Source organism: Ovis aries, chromosome 8 (assembly GCF_016772045.2).
Source record: "Ovis aries strain OAR_USU_Benz2616 breed Rambouillet chromosome 8, ARS-UI_Ramb_v3.0, whole genome shotgun sequence".
NCBI classification, from domain to species: domain Eukaryota; kingdom Metazoa; phylum Chordata; class Mammalia; order Artiodactyla; family Bovidae; genus Ovis; species Ovis aries.
Genome location: NC_056061.1, coordinates 61,304,910 through 61,327,307, shown reverse-complemented (window position 1 = coordinate 61,327,307; position 22,398 = coordinate 61,304,910). Strand labels below are relative to the sequence as shown.

Below are 22,398 nucleotides of genomic sequence, written 5' to 3'. Positions count from 1 at the left end.
ATACCACAAGGAAGGTCATTCTCATGGTATTTCTGGCTCACATAGAAACAGGAAGTACAGGAAATCTTGCGAGAAAGCTTGGCTCAGGAGAGTTTTGGCTCAACTACAGGTTCAAGAGATTGGGACAAACTGATGAGATGCTAGCACTTGGACTGAAACTACTATCCCTCACAAATCTTCTAAAAGGTGGCTGTGTTCTATTTTGTAGGCTAGCATCTCTTTTATCTTTCAGATAGTTACTTTAGAAGAGCATGCCTTTAAACCTATGATTTTCCCCTTACATCATTCACCGATTACTATACGAGGGAAGGGGAGAAGGGGCTAATGGGAAGGATCTGTGCCCAGAGGACTTATAGAGCAAAGAGGTCTCATCTATGTGACTTGTAAGGATTCTTCTAAGTCTTAATATCAGTACTTAATATGCTACAAACAGGAAATTATAAGATAGACTTACAAAATAAGCTCTTTTTTTTCAAGCATGTGAGTCAACCTAACTTCCCATGAAGAGGAAAGTAGCATAGTTCTCTTCTTGTATGAAAGAAATGTCATGAGAATTAACAAAATCAAAACAGCTTGTTCCAATGGATTCCTAAAATATCAAACTTTGTTGTGTGTTTGCAGCTATAAAGAAAAGAACTGATAACCACAATGCTAAAGTATATGACCAAGAAAAAAGATTTGGAAACATAATGTTTTAGAACCTGGATCATCTTGAAGAATTTCTAGTGTTCTGGGGGCTCTGTAAAATTCTTGTGGATTTATGGCTGTTCTAGTTGATAGGCTGATAAGCCTTTATTATACATGACTTTAAAAATAGTAACAATATTAAATATTTTTAATAATTCTAGAGAATGTACATTAAAAAATAGAAACAGAAATACGCATTCATTTCAATTTTAGATTAGATTCTCAAAGCTTCATTTTAGTTAATCAAAGTCTTCTCACTAAGGTATTTTGCAAGTACTTTAAATACTTATTAACTCCCACCCTGTTTCTATATTTGAAGAAAAATTTGAGACTGTTGAGGGAATTTATTCATTTTGTCCTGGGCTTTTCTCTCCATCATTCAAATACGGATATATGATGTATAAACACACACACAAACACACACACACACACACACACACACACACACACACGACCACCCAGGGTTTCACAAATGCAATTCAAATGCAATTCACAATGAGAAAAGGAGGAAAAACAAGTCTTTCAACTTTGTTTAAGGTAGTCTAAGTAGAAGAAGCTCTAACAATTTACAGTGTCCTTCAGGAGACATAGAAATGGAATAACTTTGGCCTTAACTAATCTTGAGGAATCATGCCAACAAGTAGGGAAAAGGACTTGGTCTACAGACCGACCATAGAAGGCAGCACATATTTCCACCATCACGTGGGAAGGGAGGAGAGGGGCGGGGCAAGATGAGGAGAGGAGAGGTCGGGGGAGGTAGAAGGAGGCTGAGCTGACAGATTCATAGTGTGATTTCACAACAGGTTTCTAAACTACAACCAATCATTCCCTTATTCACTCTGCAAATATGTATTAGGAGCCAGAGCAAGAGCAGAGGAGAGAATCTCTTTCCCAGCCCCTGGGCCCTTTCTCCGGCACTGGAACCTGTCTGGCCTTTCCCACCTCGTTTTGAGTTTTCACTGTGCATTGCGATGTCTTCTATTACTTTTCTTTGGATATTTAAAGAAAGAAACCAGGGTTTTAGCTGGCATCATCAGACCTCTATCCTGGTTCTCAGATATCTAGCTAATGCTAAGTTTCCTGTTGCTGACAGTTAACCTGCAAGAAAAAATAAAAATAAAAAATAAAAAAGAGTCCAATAACACAGGGGTTGAGAACAGAATGACTGGAAGATTTGATTTTCTCCACCTGGCTTCCCCTCCCTGCTCTCCCCATGACCTGATGTTTTGCTATGTGACCACGGCATCCTCTGGCTGAAATCTTTCTGGGATTTCAGAACTTCTTTTTTTCTTTTCTTTTTGTCACGCTACACCACATGCAGGATCTTAGTTCCCCAACCAGGGCCCAAATCCATGCCTCCTGCACTTGGAGCTCAAAGTCTTAACCACTGGACTACCAGGGACACTTATTTCTGATTTCAAAGATTGTAAGTGGTGGTGCACTTTTCATAATTCCATGTTTGCAGGCGTGTCACCTTCTTCAAAAATGACTATAATGATGAAATATCCAAGAAGTCCTTCAAGACTGCTATTAATGCCTTAAGGGTTACAAAACTGTATTTCAGTTTCACTACTGAGCTTTGCCTCAAACTTAGAGATTTATCTACAAATGATGTGTGCTTAGTCACTCAGTCATGTCCAGCTCTTTGTGACCCTATGGACTGTAGCTTGCTAGGCTCCTCTGTCCATGTGGATTCTCAGGCAAGAATACTGGAGTGGGTTGCCATGTGCTCCTCCAGGGGATCTTCCCAACCCAGGAACAGAACCCAGGTCTTCTGCATATTCTTTACGATTTGAGCCACCAGGGAAGCCCATTTACCAAAGGGTATGGTACCAATAACAACCTTATCCACCATGCCTTTTATCTTATTTGTAAGGATAAAATAAGATTAAATAAAGATTAAATAAGCAATAATGTGCTGAAAATTTTTAAATGATATTTTTAAGCTGTAAGAAATCATAATTAATAATTTATCTAAACTGAAATTTTGGTTCTACTTTCCTGAGATCTATAAGAAAAACTGAAAAGTCAAACTTCCCATCCTTAAATTAGGTCACACTCTGGAAATCCATGCTTTGCAGGAGTAGAGGAAGTCAGAGACAGGGTATTGGAGAGAGTATTGGAGAGTGGCCCCAGGGGAGAGAGAGTCAGAGATTTAATGATACAAAGGTGGGGAGAAGTGGGAAAAATGATTGCAATGTGAATGAGCATAGATGAATGACAAAATATGTGTTAAAAGAAACTCAGTAGGATAAATATTCATTGTAACTGCATTTGGGAGGTGTGATAACAGTTATGAATCATGTCTAGAGTGTAAGCCTGCGCCATTTTACCAAGGGTTATTTAGTGTTCTGGTTAATACTGTATCCATTTCTGTGATTAGAATTTCAGTTTCCGGCCACAGTGACTAATGGTTGTGTTTGATGTTCATGGGCTGTAAAGCTTTGTGTTGTAGGCTGTGGTGATGAACATGTGTCTCAGGCCTCCCCCTGGCTTCGCTTCTCTAAACAAACCACATGGGCTTCCAGTCTTTTTCTTGGGAGTCTATAATCCTCAAATATTTTAATAATTTTGATAGCTCCTATCTCATCTCCATTGAATTCACAAATATTTTTCAAGGTAGTATAATACATAAAACCAAGTAGAATGTTTCAAAAGTGGTTTAAACAAAGTCTGAAATATGCTTTACTTCTTTTTTGCAAGTGAGATACATGGATTCTGGAAGCTCTCAAGAACTGGGAAGACTAAGAACTCTCAACTAAGACTAAGAACTCTCAAGAACTAAGAAGACCTCAAGAAGGCTGGAGGGGAGATTATCCAGACATCCTCAAAGACCTGCTGGGAAATGCCCGAGTGAGATTTTTTTTTTCCCTCTTAATATAATCAAAATAAACTAGATCACTAATAAGATATAGAAATATTATTAGTATAAACAACATAAAAGGAAAGTGAGAAAATGGTAAGGAATAAAACCTTCTAAGAGCATTTATTTTTTTTCCCTTTGGCATTCAGTTATGTTTTTGTTTATGGAGTTCAAAGTCAATTTGGAAGAAGGACGTTTCAACTATATGTGTATGAAGTATAATCCTACTGCCTCCTCAAATTATTATTTATTTTTCCCTCTTTCACATATTACCTCCTGGTGATTATGAATTACATTAAATATCTACGCCAAAAGGTGTCTCTCAGATCCTGTTCTACAGCAATTCTTCTCAGATGTTAGTGTGCACACAGATCACTTGGATATTCTATTAAAATGGAGATTTGATTTGGGCAGGTCTGGGCAGGGCCTGAGATCCTGCATTTCTAGGAAGTTCCATGGGGATGACAAGGTCTGCGGTTCACACTGGGATGCAAAGTGAGAGGCCTACTAAGTGGCAGATATTTTCTGCCTCTTCCATGTTAGTTATGAAAGAAAATGAAGCAAAAGTACTCTTCTTTACAGGAACATGTATTAAGACTTTTGAAAACAATCAGTCGTGGCTCAGGATAACTACTCTCAACTGGAAATAAGCAACCAGAGCTGCAATATAAGAGCAAGGGCTAAGTCCAGGGGCATTCATGATATTGCATCACTACTTGGCTTTTAAATTTTGTTTCATTCATTTCTTTTCCCTTATGAATTAACTTTAAAAAATAAGGTTGACTAAACAGTATGGGCCACTGTGAGAAAGAATATATGTACAATGGAGTCAACTTCAAAGACAAATGGCTGTTTCTGAAATTTCAAGCAAAATTTACTTAAGCCTAATTTTGCCACTCTTCCCCCTTTCCAGCATTTTGTTGTGCTGTGTGTGTGTGCTGTCTCAGTTGTATCTGATTCTTTGTGACCCCATGGACTGTAGACTACCAGCTTCTTCTAGCCATGAAATTTCCCAGGCAAGAATACTGAAATAGGTTGCTGTTTTCTTCTCCCGGGGATCTTCCTGATCCAGGGACTGAACTTGTGTCTCCTGAGTTGCCTGCATTGGCAGGCAGATTCTTTACCACTGAATCACCAGAGACTATTGTTATTTTCAGAATGATTGAAATACAGGCAAGGCTCTGAGTCTCTGATCTTCATCATCATGGATATTCTCACCAAGACATACTCCTTCATTTGATTTATGAAAGGTCTATGTAAAGCAGACTTCAGATGAAGTCTGGTAATCTTTCTCACTGTAATACTCCAGGCGTGAATGAATGGTGACCAGATGACTCCACAAAGCAAAGATGGAAAGAAAGTAGGCATTCATGGAGCTATAACCAGTAAGTAGCCTACGGTGCTGCTGACTCAGAGAAATGTACTGCAATGTCACAGTGAAATATAAAACAAAGCAAAAAAGATAAACTTTGCAACAGGCTGTATTCTTTATCAGCTATCACCTGGAGTTCAGGCAGCTCCAGACATAGCATTCATGGGAAAGTGATACCAGAAGCAAGAGGCATGTGAAATCAACTGGAAGACAAGCATGAGGTTGGAACACTATCACATTTATATGATTAAGAATTTGAACAGTTAACTGAATAAGAACACTTAGAATAAATGGAAGCATCTGTCGGTAATTGGAAACACAGGTGGTTGTATTTTTTTCCCTTTGTCTTTCCTGATTCTTTCTAATGCTAAGTGCTTTCTACCTTGATGAATGCCTATATTTCCTATCATATACAGGAGTAACTAAGAAACAAGAAAGGGAAAGCTAGGAGGTAATGGATTAAAAGTGAATATATATCACGGTAATTTTAAAGGTAATTTTAGAACTTCTTCTCCTCTGGAGAATCAAGGGGGAAAAGGAAAGTTGAGGTGCGACTTCTCTGGAGGCCCGGTGAAGACTCCACACTTCCACTGCATGGTGCAAGGGCTGCCATGCGGTGCAACCAAAACAAACAAAGAAAACCATTTTTTTTAATAAGAAAAAATATAAAAAGGAATTAGAAAAGTATTCAGGGAAATGGCTTGACAGAAAGCAGTCATAAAAAATAAGTAAAGGTGAGACTATTTAATGTATATAAACAATATACAACACACTCTCTGTGTAGTATGGTAAGGGAAATCCAGCTGAACCCCCCACTCCCTTTTGTGGTACGTAGTGTTGCTGGAAGATAACAGCAGTACCATCAAGGAAAGAAAGCCTAACAGACTAGAATAATTGGCAACACTGATGCATGTATGGAATCTTTACCAACTAAAGAGTCTCTGAGTGTTTCTTCATAACCTTCTTTCCCATCCCACATTTAAATTCTAACTAAAATTTGCTCTGTTTCATAAAGTATCTAAAATGATTGCACATCCTTCTGTCTCTAAGAGGTGTTTATCATGGGTTCTGCTCTATTTTCTTCTCTGGGCTGCTGGGACCTGCTGCTTTCTGTCCTCCATGATCTTCTCCCTGAATCCATTCAACACTCTGACCATGAGACTTCTTGCATTCTTTGTCCTCTTACACATTTTTGTTTGGGACATTCACGTTCTGTTGCCTATTTTGAGTGCAAGGCAAAAATACCTACCTTTGATTTGCATGACATATCTTGCTGCTCTTATATCTGTGTGTCTGGATTAGAATATAAGGAGTCAACTCCAGAACCATCTGCAACTAGGCTTTTAAAAATACTTTTTTATGTTTTATTACTTCTTTGCTTTCAAAGTTTGAGGAGCAAATTGATTGAGCTACTTCTAAAATGTATTTTTTAGTTTCTCTTTAGTCATTCAAAAAAAATTCAGTGAAGTCTTAATTATCTTTAAAAGTTAGGATATTCCTAATGTGCATATCATTTTCTAATATGCAACAAATAAAAAGTGATGGAGATATTAGTAGTAACACAACACAGAGAGAATTATTACCTAAAGAAATAGTCTAAATCCCTTTGTTGGGCATTCAACATTTCAAAACCATGCTCGCACTAACCGAGCCTTGTAAACTCACTCAAGCGTACATTTAACACTCAAAATTCCTGTGGAATCATATTGTTTCCCATACGTGCTAGATGCACAATGATCTGTGTGGTAGGCAGAATAATGACCTCCCAAAGATGTCTACATCCTAATCCCTAGAACCTGTGAATAAGTTAGTTTACATGGCAAAGAGGAATTACTGTAGCAAAAGGAATTAAGGTTGCTAATCATCGGATGTTAAGATAGGGAGACTCTTCCGGATTGTCTACATGGATGCAGTGTAATCACAAGGGGTTCTTACATGTGGACAAGGGAGGCAGTGTCAGACTGATAAGATGTGATAAAGATTCAACTAGCCAGTGTTAGCTTTGAAGACAGAAAGAACCCTCAAGCCAAGGAATGAGGGCAACCTTTCAAAGAAAGAAAAGGGAAAGACTGCATTCTCTTTAGAGCCATCAGAAAAGAATGCAGATACTTTGATTTTGGCCTAATGGGACTCATTTTAGACTTCTAAACTCCAAAACTGTAAGATAAAACATTTGTGTTTGTTTTAAGCATTAAGTTTGTGGTAATTTGTTACAGCAGCATCAGAAAGCTAATATTTATTGCTCACATTTTTCTTCTCTTTATTGGGAAAGATTTTTCCACTTATCTCATCCAAAAAACTCCCATTTTCTTCATGAAGTCTTTGTGCCCCACTTCAACTGCCTCTTTGATTTAAATAAAACAGAACTTCTTATCCATTTTATTTATTTTTAAGACAACTTGTATCACTATTGGCCTTTAATGCTCCAGCTTGTCTTTCAACTTAGAATGCAGGGAGCATTGTTTCATAGTTTGTATAATAACATAAAATCCTGGGATGTACCCTTCCTTCCCTTTTTTCTTCCTTTCTCCCTTCCTTCTGCATTTACTGAGTGGCTAATAATTTACTGAGTATCTCACGCTAAGTGCTTTATATACGAAACCATAGTCCCTGTCCTTAAAGTGATTTACAAATTTAGTGGAGAAACAAACACATATACAACTAATCATAAAGCATGATGTATTGTAGTATTAAAATATAATTATGGGCCAGACAGGTCTCAGTTAGTGTCTGTGATTAATAATGATGAAAACCAACATTTTTTCTTAAAATTTTCTTGTACCTTGACAATTTAGACAATGTCTAGAAATCTATTTAAAACAAAAAATTATGAACTATATTAGAGTGTGTATGTTGTCAAAATAATGTGGATGATTAATTATATTTTTGTTGATTATTTTTTATTTGCTGATAGGATTTTTTTTTTTCTTTTAAGTCTAGCTGTAATGAGTTTAAAACTTTAAGAATCTTCTCACCACTTTTCTCAGGTGACTTGATACCATGTTGCTAGTGATTTGGCAGCTTAGGGAAAGTTCTTGTTCCTAGATGGCCAAGAAAGGCAAATCATGCAATGCCAGAGTTTTAAGGGACTTTAGAGAGAAATTAATCATTTCATTTAGATCCCATCTTAGCTCAAGCTGAAGACAGACTGGATAGCTGAAACAGAAATTTATTTCACACAGTTCTGAAGTCTGGAAGGCTGAAATCATCAGGGGTCAGCATGGTTAGGATCAGGTGAGGCTCCTTATGCAAACACTGCCTTCTTACTACATCTTCATGTGGTGGAGAGATCATGCCTCTCAAGTCTTTCTTATAATCTCATTTATGAGGGCCCCACTCTCATGACCCAGTTACTCATCACACTGGGATTAGGGTTTCAACATAAGATTTTTGGAAGGACACAAACATTCAATCCACAGCAGGTAATTTTCTAATTATACCGATAATGACAGCATAAGCCCTGGATTCTCACAGACCTGAGCTTAAGCATGTTCTTTTCACTGCTTATGGACTCAGTACAGCACTACACATTTTATACGAAATGCCTTATATTATCCTTACAAGAACCCAGATAAGGTAGGTACAATCATGATTCCCTATGAGATTAATTTGCTCAAGATTCAGATACTACCAAGCTTTAGAAGAGTGATTTGAACCAAAGCAGGTTGGCTCTAGAGCAGGCTCTCTTAACAATATGCTACACTTCCTGTGTGGCTGGGTATATTATAAAGCAATAGGAACTTGGTTTGATCAACACGTTGCAACCATCCATGGCTGTATCCATGGCTGTATCATGAACATTTATGTAAGGCAAGTCAGAAGGAAAGAATAATTATGATACTTCCAGCACCTGTTTCTATATTTTTTTCTTCCTGGTAGGATTATATCCTGTGTCCTTTAAGCCATATTCTATCCCACTGTAGTCATGACTGTGGCTACCAGGTTGGACTTGAGATTTTTGCCACAACCTTCATCCAGAAAGTGCTGAAGGTCTTCCTGTCTCAGTATGATTGCAGAGAACGAAAATGGCACACATAGACATTTTTTAAAAAAAATTAGGTGAACATCTGGTCTCCCTTCATTAATGGATGGTTTCCTCAAGCCAGACACTACACTCCAAAAATAACTTCATTCCTTATGAAAACTGACTTGAGTTACCTCTACCATTCTGTGTGATTGTCATTGCCACGCACTGGAACTCTTCAGGGTAGCGATGAAAGATGATCAGAGTAGTTTCTGTGCGATTTAATCATAATTGCAGCAGCAACTCTGCTGTCTCTGACCTAAATCTTCAATCTGAAAAACCAGGGAACAATGATGTAGAATTGGTGAGTGGAGATGAGTCGATTTCCCCAAGACATTAGAGGGACATTTTCCTTTTGGAGCCATTTAGCAAGGCTGCTTACAGTATCACAGTGCCAGCTGCATCTGGGTTTTCTAAACAGCTTGGCCAGAAATGGGAAAAAGAGATTCTTAAGTGTTTCCGAGTGTTAAGGAAATCACTTGGGTCAGTTTTTATATGTACAATACATGTAGGGAAATCCAAATCTGGTCTTCAGCTGATTTCTGACCTGGGGTAATAGATTGGAGATGAAGTTGATGACAGCTATGTTTCCAGTGGGCCAGGCAGTTTCTGTTTTCTGCCTTAGCTCCTTTTCTTGGCTTTACTTCCACATGGTAAATTTGGTTACCTCGTCATTTATATTCACAGTCCTTCTACTAGGGAAATGTAAACCTATAAATTTCACAACACCTTTATATAACACCTTCTTTATAAGGTGTTACAAAGTGACAGAAGGGCTTGGCTCTTCAGAAATGTCCCTAAGGAGAGAAAAGTTCAAAGCCTGGGGCAAATCATTCTGACTTTCAGATCATCAACTTCTGTGGATAATCCCCAAGTCCTGTCCCCAGTAATAATTTATTAATAAATTAATTCACTTATTTGAAATAACATGAAATATTCTAAATCTTTGCCTGACCAAACCCAATTAATCCCAACCATTCCATTTATCCATCTATACATCTGTCCTTACATCAATTATAATTTATGCCTTGTTTTATTTAAAGTTTTTCTTTATGTCCATCATGCATATAAATTCTGTATTTCATTTTTGCAAGATTACATTAAGAGTGCAGATACTCATTTCTTTGATAGCTTCCTTAGAGAACCTCTCAAGTGGTCAAGATCACAATGAATGATGAAATAGCACTATTATGTCTGTGGTAAAAATAAGAAGAAAGTTCGGTGGGGGATAGCCACAGCATTTTGGGTAACCTCAGAAGGGATACTTGGTGTTGCAAAATCCAAGTACTCTTTTTGACCTAAACCATATGCTGGTTTTCTTGAAATTATTGAAGGGTTAGAACTTTTCCCCACTAACATGCTTGGTAAAGTCACATTTCCCCATAAGAGCACAAATGTGCAAACAAAAGACTGGTTATAAAAATCTACTTGAAATTCCTTAGAGGACCTACACAGTTGTTTCTTATCTCTAACCTATGGGTCAAATGTACCTCTGACATCTATTTGCTTCTAGTTGGCATGTCTGGGGAGCTTTTCTTTTAGGATCTTTGGAAAGAGAGTTTTCAGAAACAAAACAAAAACTGAAAGAGCTTTTATCCTCCAGTAGAACCAAAGTGTTGGAAAAATTAGACTGAACTCTTGGGACAACTGAGGATTAAATGAGAACATTTGTGCAAAGTCTGTAGAACAAGTCCAGGTGCAAAGCAGGCATTCAGTAAAAGGCAGTTATGACCATCTTTTCCAAATCACCTGCTCTCTTTTGCATGGAGCTGGCATCAATAGCCCACTTAGCTCTGTGTGCCATCAGTAGAGCCAGAAAGTAATATGCAGAGGGTAAAAGATAGGAGAAGTAAAAGTGTAGCGGGGATAAATTAGGAGTTTGGGATTAACAGATACATACTACTACATGTCAAACAGATAGACGACAGGACCTATTATATAGCACAGGGTACTATATTCAATATCTTGTAATAACCTATAATGGAAAGGAATTTAAGAATATATATATAAATTACGTATATATATAACTGAATAATTTTGCTGCACATCTGAAACTAACACGTTGTAAATTATATACTTCATAAACATGTTTGCAAAAAAGAGGTAAAAGTAAGCAAAAACAAAGGGGTATGGAGTGGTCAAGGAGATGGTAGAAAAGAAGACAAAGACAAAAAAGAAACTACAGAGAAAAGAAGAAAAAGTATGGCTTTTCACTGTCAATAATCATAAAGGTTACTCCAGGACCCTGGAGAACATCAGTTGCTGGGCCCTTCTGTTCAATACTGGGCTGTTCCCATCTCTTCCTCATGAGTTTCAGATGATCTGAAAGGTTCTCCAGATCCAGTTGTACAAAACATAAAATTAAGTTTTTCTAGTGTGTTCTAAATAGATAGCCATTGACACCGAGTACTAGTGTAGTCTAAATAAACAGGCATAGACACTGAGTACTGAACTAGTTTCTCTTTAACTCTCTAGAAACCCATTGCAATGTAATTATTCCTAGAGAATAATTGTCTTAAAAGTCTTTATTTCCTCACTTTTCATCAAAGGATGTAAGTTGCTGAAGTATCAAATCTTTCTTGGTAAGACGCTGTCATCTGTAAATCAGTCCCTCAGGACACTGCAAGGAGCACACTGGTGGTTTAGTCGCTAAGTCGTGTCTGACTCTTGCAACCCCATGGACTGTAGCCTGCCAGACTCCTCTGTTCCTGTGATTCTCCAGGCAAGAATACTGGAGTGGGTTGCCATTTCCTTCTCCAGGGGAATATCTGGATTCAGTAATCGAACCCCAGTCTCCTGCATCGCAGGCAGATTCTTTATCGACTGAGCTACAAGGGAAGGCCAAGAAACACACTCCTGGCTGGTAATTAAAAGCACTCTGGGAAACGCCATCACCTTTTCAGGACTTATGAACATCATTGAAGGCATTAAAGTTTCTCACCAATTTTCTAAATAATATCCTTGTGGTCTGAAAAAGGTAAAGCAACTTCAAAAAGACTGTTTATTTATTTACTTTTGCCATGAGATGGTTCCTATAATTAGAAAATTCAAAGGTTTCTTATGAGAGTGTGAAATGACTTTTGCAGTTCTTGGAGAAGATTGCAGAAATGACCACGTCAAAAGAAAGTAAGAGAATGGCTTTCTTCACCATCAGGGGATTAGGATGGTGAAGGAAAGGTGCTCTGTTCAAGGAACTTTGGGGAGCTGTAATTATAGAACCACTCTGAACTGTCCATTCCTCAGCCCCTCCATTGAAGACTGGAGAAGGACTGTTGGTGAGATTAGTGTGGTATGGGACCAGGGAACAACTCAGAAGATTTGGGCTTCAGTCTTACATCAAAGGTTTAGACAAGATCTAAGCATCAACCTTCTTTAGGGTTCTGCTTGCTCAACTCTTGTTGGGGCTTGTAGACTACCTCTGAGTATGTCAGACCTGGCAACATCCTGCCGTTCTGGGATCTTCTGCACTGAGAGAGGAACCCGGACCAAGAGTCATGTCACTACCATACCACTGATCAGAGCAGACTGTTCATCAGGTGTGCAGATATCTGTTCAATGAATGAATGACCATTCACCCCTGAATGGCCTCGTAGGTATCTAAAAGCAGCTCTATAATTTGACAAAAAAGCTGGAGTGTCACAGTGGCCTTATGGAAACTCAGCCAGCGTAGGACCGTATTAGCAAATAGCTGGTTTCGTGGGGCAGTGGGGTAAAATGGGTGAGTGAGCTGATTTTTTTTTTTTTTTTGAGACCATCCTGTTTCTCTCAGTCCCTTTCTTTCTCTTTTTGGTTTCCATTTGTGATCTCTGAGACTCAATAGACATAGTACTTTGCAGTCTCTCCCACCCTCTCTACCAGTGCTCCCTAATGGGACAAGTAAATCTGATCCTAGGAGCTCAGTCACTACCCATCCAAAGCCCCAGGCCAACTCTGGGGAAGGGTCAGGATGTTGCGTGTGCCACACATACAGGCTTGGCACTCAGCCCCCACCACGCTGCTGGGGCCAGGCAGGGAGGTCACCCCTTCTGATACCTGAAGAGCGGTGCCTTCCACCTCCTGCACTGCGGGTATCACTGCACATGGCCAGGGCAATGGGACAAAAGAGATCACTCTGGCTCTTCAGGCGCCAAGATGAGGAAAATCAACGTCAGGGCCCAAAGGATGCAACTGCTGGGGACAAAAGGTTACTACACATTAACAACCAGTCATTACAGAAACATTGAGTAGGCGCTCAAGGATGGAAAAGACAAGAGATCTCTTGACCCTAGATGACGACTCTTTTTCAGGGAGACTCTGAAGCACAGGGCTTCATTCACCTTGTCAGTAGCCAAGGCAGGAAGATGAAATGAACAGCATTGCGCAACAGACGTTCATGAAGCACCTTTTATGAGCCAGGCAGGAAGCAAAGCTTTGAACAAGTCAGACTTTACATTCCAGTGAAAGCCAGAAACACGCACACAAATACGTTAACAAGAGAGTCCTCGGTCATTATCAGAGATATTATAAACAAAATTAATTGATTAATAGTGGCTGAAAAGGGATTTTCTTTTCTTTTTTTTTTTTTTGAAAAGGGATTTTCATTGTATGATTGGGAGAGGCCTCTTGAACTAAGTGATAATCAGGCTGAAAATTAATGGCAAGGAAAAGCTGGCCAAAGTTCTAGGGAAGAAGATTTGAGGTAGGGGAACAACTAAGGGAAAGACCCTTTTAAAGCAAGAACTAGCTAGCTGTGTCTGAGAAACGAAGAGCAGATGGCAGGGATTCAGTGAGTGAGGGAGAGGGTTGTGTGTGATGAGATTCTGAGCAGACCATGTTAGGCTGTGTAATTGACTAGAGATGATCTTGGATGTCATTCCAAGTGTGATGATAAACTATCAGAAGTTTTTCAGAAGAGTGGTGTGATCTAATGTAGTTTTAATAAGATCACAGTAGTAGTTCTGCTGAGAAGGGATTTCATAGGAGCAAGAGTAGAAGCAGAAATTAGCAAGCAGGCTAATAAAATTCAAGAAAGAAAGAACAATGGCTTGGCTAGGGTGAGCCCAGAGGAAAAATAAAGTTTTAGGAAAGATTTTGGAAGCAGGTCTCGAGAATATACCTATGGATTGGCATGTGAGGGAAAGATGGCAGCTGAGTTCTAGTATCCTAGTTAATGGCTGGGATGGGAAGAAACATATTTAGATGTGATGCTAATCAAGCACTTAGTTGGATATTGGGAGTTTAGGATGCCTTTCAGATACCCTAGTAGATGGCAAGTAGATAGTTTGAGTATAGAGTCTAGGGGAAAAAATCAGTCCTTACACGTTAATTTGGGAAATATTGGCATATTTGTTTTGAACATTGTGTCCTGTTCAGTCCAACTGCTTCCATCCCAAATCAACATGAACTAAGTACGGTAAGTGCTGAAGATAAAGAGACCAAAAAGCCCGTAATCCCAGAGGAGGTGGCAGACCAAAGTAGGCATGATTGTTATAATGCAATGGTAAAATGGAGGAAGGTACAGGTACAAGGGAAGCTATATTATGGAGCAAATAGTTATTCCTGGAATAGTCATGGACAGTGGAGAGAAGAGGTGATCTGAGAGACAGTCATTTGATAGAAACAATTTTCTTATGAATCTCTTCTTTTAAAATAAGATCTTTTTCAGAGAACATAGAAAGTAGATGGGATTTGTTCCTGAAGTGTTATGGACAAAAGAAAATTCCATTTTGAATGGTTGTTTGATCTTGGAGAAGGCAGTAATCACTCTAGGACTTATTTTCCTCTGTAAAAAGAGAAGATTGAGTTCAGTGCAGTTTTATGCCTCAGAGAGATGATAAGATAGGAAATTATGGTCAGCAAGTTATTTTTTGCTATATATTTAAAAGCTATATTATATTACCAGACATATTTCAATACAGTAAATGGCTTAATATATAGATATATACACTTATAAAAATATATGTATGTTTTTAGTAGAAACAAAATATTTAGCTTTGATAAATTGATATATTTATAAAATAAATTGCCTTATGCCAATTGTCAAAAATTTCAAATTCTTAGTTGACATAAAAATGTTAGCACCTTAATGAGCACAAGATCTAATTGTTAAAAAAGAGGGAAAAAGAAAAACAAAATAATCATTGCCAAGTTAATACAGTTTCATAGACAAAATATTTTAAACCATGAGTATATTGGGGGTACAATGAGAAAAAAGCATATTTGATAGGTGTAGTTTTACAGTTTGAGAGATTTTCCTTTTCTTCATCTTTTAAAGCTATACTAAATATTTGACTTCTCTGTCACTTATTTCACTCTTTGTGAAATTAAAAAAATTTGCTTTCTGGGAATTAATTTCTTCATCGTATGAAACAATGCAACTTCTCTCAAGGCACCCTGTAATTTACCAGAATAACTTTGGCTACAGAGTCCTGGAATGTCCTTCACTTTATTCATTTTACAGGGTTGAACAGTTTATTCTCAGAGAGTCATTTATTAACCTCAGAAGCAGATCAATTTTAAGAACAATACTTTGCATTTCTGGTAGTATTTATTTCCAGGATTGTATTTTTAAAAATCTATTTAGTAGTATGCATACTGACTTCATCAAGTGGATATAAGCAGAGACTATGTTTTTGTAAAGTGGGTGACCATGAGACAATTCTGGGCCTTTTGTGGGGAGGGGGAACCCATGCATCTACCCTTGGACACAAAGATAGCTAATGCAAAGGCTAAGTCCATATTTAGGGGGTCAACAAAGCATGGACACTAAAATTTTTTTATAATAAATACTTGGATTTTTTGATACATACATTTTTAAAGTATGGAAATAAATATCTTAAGAATCATCAGAACTTTGTTAGACTTCTTTAAGTGATGAAGATTCCTTTATTGTTTTGTTTTGAGTTACTTAAATGAGGAGGTGCCATGTTCTTTTTGTTACTTAGAGTGTTCAAAGTTTTTCATATGTGTATGCTCAGTCATGTCTGATCCTTTGTGACCCCCTGCACTGTAGCCCGCCAGGCTCCTCTGCCCATGGAATTATCCAGGCAAGAATACAGGAGTGGATCTTCCCGACCCAGGGATTAAACCCGTCTCCTGCATTGGCAGGCGGATTCTTTACCCCTGAGCCACCTGGGAAGCCCTCAGAGGTTTTCATTTGACTCTAAATGGCATGGTGATCCAGATTACATGCCACTGTTGGCCTCCTTTTTCTTGACTGGGTTGGGATCAGGGTTGTTCGTAATGCTGAGGAGTTGATCACATTTAGTCAGGTTGGACATAATGCTTAGGTGTTATATCCACCGTATGATTTTTCCATGTCTGTCTGAGGTCATGGAGGACAAACCAAAAATCTTCAGGGGAAGAATATAGTCCCAGAGTGATCATCTGTTGATCTAATCTGAGTGGAGTTACCAGGAAATTGGGATGTATAAGAGGAGTCTGATACTAAATAGGAAATGTGTTACAGTAATGCTCTAAACAAAGAAACGGATAAAAGAAAAATCAGTCCATCTCTCAGGTGAAGTTTTGTCTGGTCCTCATTCATGAGCTTCCCAAGGACTCTGGTTTGCAGGACTTGGGTTGAAGGGACTCTGGTGGAGGTATGTCTTCCTGATTTATTCTGGATTCAGTTATCTGTTCTGGGGTTCTGTCAATCATAATGAGATTGGGATTCTTCTGGGGATCAAATGATTTGCCCCCAAATTCAAGAAAATATACAGATAAAAGTCAGAAGACAACTATGGCTTTAAAAATCCTAAGTCACTATTTAATATTTTTGAAATTTTCCCTGGCTATCTTATCCACTGCCATCATAGTTCCTAACTTCCCAGGGCTGTCAACCAATGTTGTCAATATGTTGAAACATAACCTGTTCAGTCAAAAATGCTTAGGGTAGAAATTCTTAGGAGTTTGCATGTTTAAAGAAAATGAGTTCATTTTCTTCCTGATCATACTTTATGTTAAAATATTAGTTCAGTTCAGTTCAGTTCAGTTCAGTCGCTCAGTCGTGTCCGACTCTTTGCGACCCCATGAATCGCAGCATGCCAGGCCTCCCTGTCCATCACCATATCCCGGAGTTCACTCAGACTCACGTCCATCGAGTCTGTGATGCCATCCAGCCATCTCATCCTCTGTCGTCCCCTTCTCCTCCTGCACCCAATCCCTCCCAGCATCAGAGTCTTTTCCAGTGAGTCAACTCTTCGCATGAGGTGGCCAAAGTACTGGAGCTTCAGCTTTAGCATCATTCCTTCCAAAAGAAATCCCAGGGCTGATCTCCTTCAGAATGGACTGGTTGGATCTCCTTGCAGTCCAAGGGACTCTCAAGAGTCTTCTCCAACACCACAGTTCAAATGCATCAATTCTTCGACGCTCAGCCTTCTTCACAGTCCACCTCTCACATCCATACGTGACCACAGGAAAAACCATAGCCTTGACTAGACAGACTTTAGTCGGCAAAGTAATGTCTCTGCTTTTGAATATGCTATCTAGGTTGGTCATAACTTTTCTTCCAAGGAGTAAGCGTCTTTTAATTTCATGGCTGCAGTTACCATCTGCAGTGATTTTGGAGCCCCTCAAAAATAAATATTAGTGGTAACATTAAAAGTTGCCAACTCCTTCTTGAAATAGTGCAAGAAGCCATTTCCTATGCTAGTCAGTGATGTTTGAATACTGCCTGATATAAAATTTGCCTTTGGCCCAATTTTGATCACCCAATTGAAAAAATTATGTATAATGGAGTAAAGTCCAGCAAGTAAAAAACTAAAAGTTAATGTGGTTAAATTTTCAGGATTAATAATGAAAAATTAATATTGTTAAAACCCAATAGTTTTGATAATACTAATAGCTAAAACTGTCAACAGAGGAAATGTATTTAAATGATTGTTTTCCCTGCTGATACTTCCTATTTAAGTCCCTGACCTAAAAACAATAATATTTGGATGAAATGTATTTTTTATATAAAATGTGTAACGCATTTCTGTTCTAACCATTTAAATGACTTTATTATGACTATTACTTCAAGGACGTGTATGGTAAGGGCTCCAGGCTACTACATTTAAAAAAAGTTTTGGGTCAGCATTTGGCAGGTTTTCAGAATTCACTTTTCTTGTTCTCAAGGCAGTTGGCTTTAGAAACTTGTCCCTGCCTTCGATTCTATTGCTTCAGATCTTCTGGAGGCTGTGAGACCAGATAACCAAGCTGATTAAATATACTTGAATAAGTAGTACTTGTGTGTTATGCTTGTGTGCTTGCATTATGCTTGTGAACAAGTAGGCTTAGACAGTGCTACTGGGAATTCCTCTCGCAGGTGAGAAGGCCAGCTACCTTGTCCTTTATTTTATTTTACTTCTGGTTTCCCTGTCCTGTTCCAGATGATGGACCTCACCCCAGGCCTGCCTGCCCAGTACTTCATATACTTCAGTAGGTGTGGTGTATGCAGGGGTGAGGCCAGGAGTTCTGGACAGGATCTCAGTTGAAATTCTGGCTGTCGTAATCCTGCTGTGTGACACTCGGCAAGTTACTTGACCTCCCAAGCCTTAGTTTCATCAACTAGAAGATGAGAATGAAAAGAAACACTCTCCTGAGTTATTGTGAGGATAAAACGAGGTGTGTGGTATGATAATAGCTAATATTTATGGAGCATTTATTATGTGCCAGGTACACAGTTAGCACTCATAAATGGTAGCTCCTTCACACATACCTGGCTTTGTGCCCTTACCAGTTGGACTTTACACAATTAATCCACTGAAATCCTCACACTACTTTTTTCAAATGCCATAGAAAATAACAAGAATGTAGAAAGGAATGTATCAGAAAGACTCTACTGTGTACAGTCACGGGGTGAGAAATTTTACTTATATTGTATCATCTAATCATCTCAGTAGCCCTTTGAAATAGGACCTATTATCTCCATTGTATAGATGAGAAAAACAAAGGTCAAGAGAGGCTGTTTTATACACTTTTTACATGATAACAGAGAAAGCAGCCATATAAGTAGAACAAATATAATACAATTGAGAACTTAATTCTATAAGAGTAAATTACAAATCTGACATTAATAATCTAGTTAATTCTCATTTATTAGCAAGTCATCAACCACATTTTCTTTTATAGAGATAAAATAATAAGAATGTAAAACATTTGTTCACATATTTAAGATAGAGATATCAAATTCATTTTATTTTGCTTAACATAGATGTTCTCATAGGTCCTTGCATGAGTAAAAGGCTAAATTACTTTGTTTCAGTCATAATACATATTGAGGCTTGCTTTTGCTGCCAAAACTGTTCTCTGGTTTAGAAAATTTCCCCTAGGTCATTTAGAAGTATTCCCAGAAAAGATGAAAATGCCAAAAACCTGGTCAAAAATTTTTTTTTCAAGCATTGCACCAAGTATGGAAGGAATCTGGGAACCAAGAGTGTATATTTATCTGGTCACAAGGAGAACAGAGGTTATCTGAATGCCTCCAACTCAGTGTTTGTCACTGTCATAGCTGACAATTTCCCCTTTATTCTCTTGCTAAGTGGTCAATCATCCGCCCTTTCTCTTATTTTCAATTTTATTACTTACAATCAGGACAAAAGGCACTTGAGAAAAATTTCTTTTGGGGGATCCACCTTTTCAAAGGAAGATGCAAATTAATGTAGTAAATCTGTAATTCTCTTTCCATCTTTAAAAAGAAATAACATTCAGGCATTGCTCTGCGCTGTCACCTTGAGTCAGAAAATAACTCCATCTGGTTTATTTAGTTTTTGATAGCTCACACTTCAAAGAAAGGCAAGGGTTATATCCTCTGACAATTGTGCAAGCCTGCACAAGTTAAAAAATAAAATCTTTCCCGACCCCTGCAGTGATCAGTATGTATATCCTGAAGCACCAGAGATCTGATGACGTCTGTTGTGGTCTGCTGGCTCCCAACAGACTTGAGTCCGCAGGCTTGACTCAGGAAAAAGAATCCCACTAGCTTCAAGCGAAATTGTGCCCAAGTAAAGATTAATAATAAAAATACATGGAATTGGGCTCCAGTGTTACTTCTGGTCTTAAAATTCTGTGTGTGTCTCTGTTATGATTGCGCATGCACACACCTATGGGTATTTTGAAGTCATCATCCAAACTCAGTGCAATCTTTTAGATTTCCTTGTAGCTCTAACACACCATTTAAACCTTCAGGCAAGAGTCTGGCAACAACTTGGCATACGCAACTGGTTTAACTTTCTACTCATACCCATGTGGACTCCCCAAGGTCAGATTTGGTTCTTAATTCGTGGAGAAGTAAGAGAGGGCTGGTATATTTTATGCATTATCATTTCAAAGAGATGAGGCTTTTGATTAGAAGTATTAAGTGCCAACGTTTAATTTCACCTATAATTTACATTCTACCTACTTTCAAAATAACCCCAGTATATTTCTAGCTCTGCCTTGGTTTTGCAACTGCTGTCTGCTTTGGATGCCCCATCTGCAATACAGTGATAATAATACTTGCCACCTACGTCATTTCACAGTGGTGTCTTAAAACTAATGAATAGAGGTCTGCGTGAGCCCGAACTCTTTGAAATACAACAGCTTTATAGCTTACAAATTATTTTCAACGAGGCTGAAAGTTACACACTAGATATAGTTCTACAAAAAATTGTAAATTATATAATTAAAATTGGTTTAAAAATCAGTGTAGTATATATCACATGAATACATGTACACAAAAAGGAATACACCCAAATTGCTAAAAAACTTATAATTATATATTTCTATAGAAAAGCTTAGAAAATAATTTAATGAATATTCTATTCAAATTAATTTTGACGATGGCTATTAGCATTGTGGTATTGTGGGCAATTTTATTTTCTTCTATATGGGTTTCTTCTATATTCCAAGTTTCCTAAAAATGGAGTGAAAGTGTTAGTTGTGCAGTCATGTCTGACTCTTTGTGACCCATAGACTCTAGCCCGCCAGGCTCCTATGTTCATAGAATTCTCCAGGCAAGAATACTGGAGTGGGTAGCTGTTCCCTTCTCCAGAGCATCTTCCTAGCCCAGAGATTGAACCTGGGTCTACTGCATTGAAGGCAGTCTTCACCATCTGAGCCCCTAGGGAAGCCCTAAAGTGAATATATAGTTTGTTCAAACTCAAGAAAATAATCTCAAATATCTTTGTTAAGAATAACTGGACAAGATAGAATGCAAATATCAGAGCTTTTAAGAAAAATATTCCTTTAACTTCTTAAAGAGTGAGTATCAGTTGGACATTAATGACATAAAGGCTAGTCCTATAGGACTTGGGTTTTAACCCCAGCTTATAATGGGAAGCTCAGAAAAAAACCTATCATTTAAGGAAAATATTCAAAGTCTTTGTTCATGTGTACATCCAGTTTTTCTTTTCATCCACAAGTTTGTATGGTGTGTCAGCAGTTAAACTGAGTCTTATCTATTTAACTCACACACTATTGAATGTTCATAAATTTAATATGTTCAAAAAGTGCAAAAGGGCGATTCTGATAGGTAAGTTATCCCTACTCCCCATCACGCCTGTCACACAGGATTTCTTTGGATTCTACTAATATGCTTGTGTGTGTTAGTCACTCAGTCATGTCCGACTCTTTCCAACTCCATGGACTATAGCCCGCGAGGCTCCTCTGTCCATGGAATCTTCCAGGAAAGAATACTGGAGTGGGTAGCCATTCTCTTCTCCAGGGGATCTTCCCAACCCATGGATCAAACCCAGGTCTCCTGCATTCAAGGCAGACTTTTTACCATCTGAGCTACCAGGGAAGCCCTCACTAATATGCTGCCAGCTCTTTTTATCACCAGGTCTTCTCACATGCTGCTTCAGCTTTCTGGAATGTCACTCACTTTCTTTCATCAGGCTCATTCCTACAAATATGTTAGGTATTAGTTTGGTTCTCACCTCTTCCACAAATTGTATCCTGATCTTTAGACCAAGTTTGATGGCCTCTCATCTGCTCCCCCAACATGGATGGCTCTCCATGTTTACTCCAAAGAGCACTCTTGTCTCACCTATGGTCTCTGGTATGAAAGCCATTTGAAGGCAGGGACCTCTGTACCTGGCTTACACAGTAAGTTCAACAGCTATTCCTGTCTACTGGATTTGGGAAGAGAGAGAAAGACTTCTTTTTTGCCATTGTCATCATGCCTGTGTTTTTCTCCCATAAAAGAACTGGTAAAGAGGGGTAGAAATTTTAAGCTTTATTATATGGAAATTTTAATTTAACTTGTTGCAATATTTATTTAGTTAGATTTGTTATTCATAAAAAAATACCCTGGCTTGGTCTTAGAGAAATGACTACATACACAGAGGAATTTTAAAATAAAAAATAAGAAAAGATTTTTTTCCCCTCTCTGATTATTGTTAAGGCTCAAAAGCAGGCATTTTGTTAGTTCTACATGTTACATCAAAGATAACATGATTTGTGTGTCTTCTTTGAAAAATATCCTACATCTGTAAGTCATTAGCTTTTGTC

At 38.2% G+C, this 22,398-nt stretch overlaps 1 protein-coding gene and 1 long non-coding RNA gene across 4 annotated transcripts in view; one reads left to right on the top strand and one right to left on the bottom strand.

The window, feature by feature from the left end:
- The window catches only part of LOC114116101 (uncharacterized), a 36,862-nt gene extending 25,810 nt beyond the window's left edge, over positions 1-11,052 (top strand). Inside the window, exon 2 of the long non-coding RNA XR_003590153.3 lies at positions 3,391-11,052. This is a non-coding gene — a long non-coding RNA (uncharacterized LOC114116101). The remainder of the gene's footprint in view (positions 1-3,390) is intronic.
- PDE7B (phosphodiesterase 7B) overlaps positions 1-22,398 on the bottom strand; it is a 359,981-nt gene that overhangs the window by 162,903 nt on the left and 174,680 nt on the right. Inside the window, exon 3 of one of the 3 annotated variants that reach the window (XM_060419706.1) lies at positions 9,081-9,218. The exons of the other annotated variants lie outside the window; for them this stretch is intronic. Coding sequence (XP_060275689.1) covers positions 9,081-9,105 — 25 coding nt within the window. The 5' untranslated portion in view covers positions 9,106-9,218. The remainder of the gene's footprint in view (positions 1-9,080; positions 9,219-22,398) is intronic. 3 annotated transcript variants of the gene reach the window in all.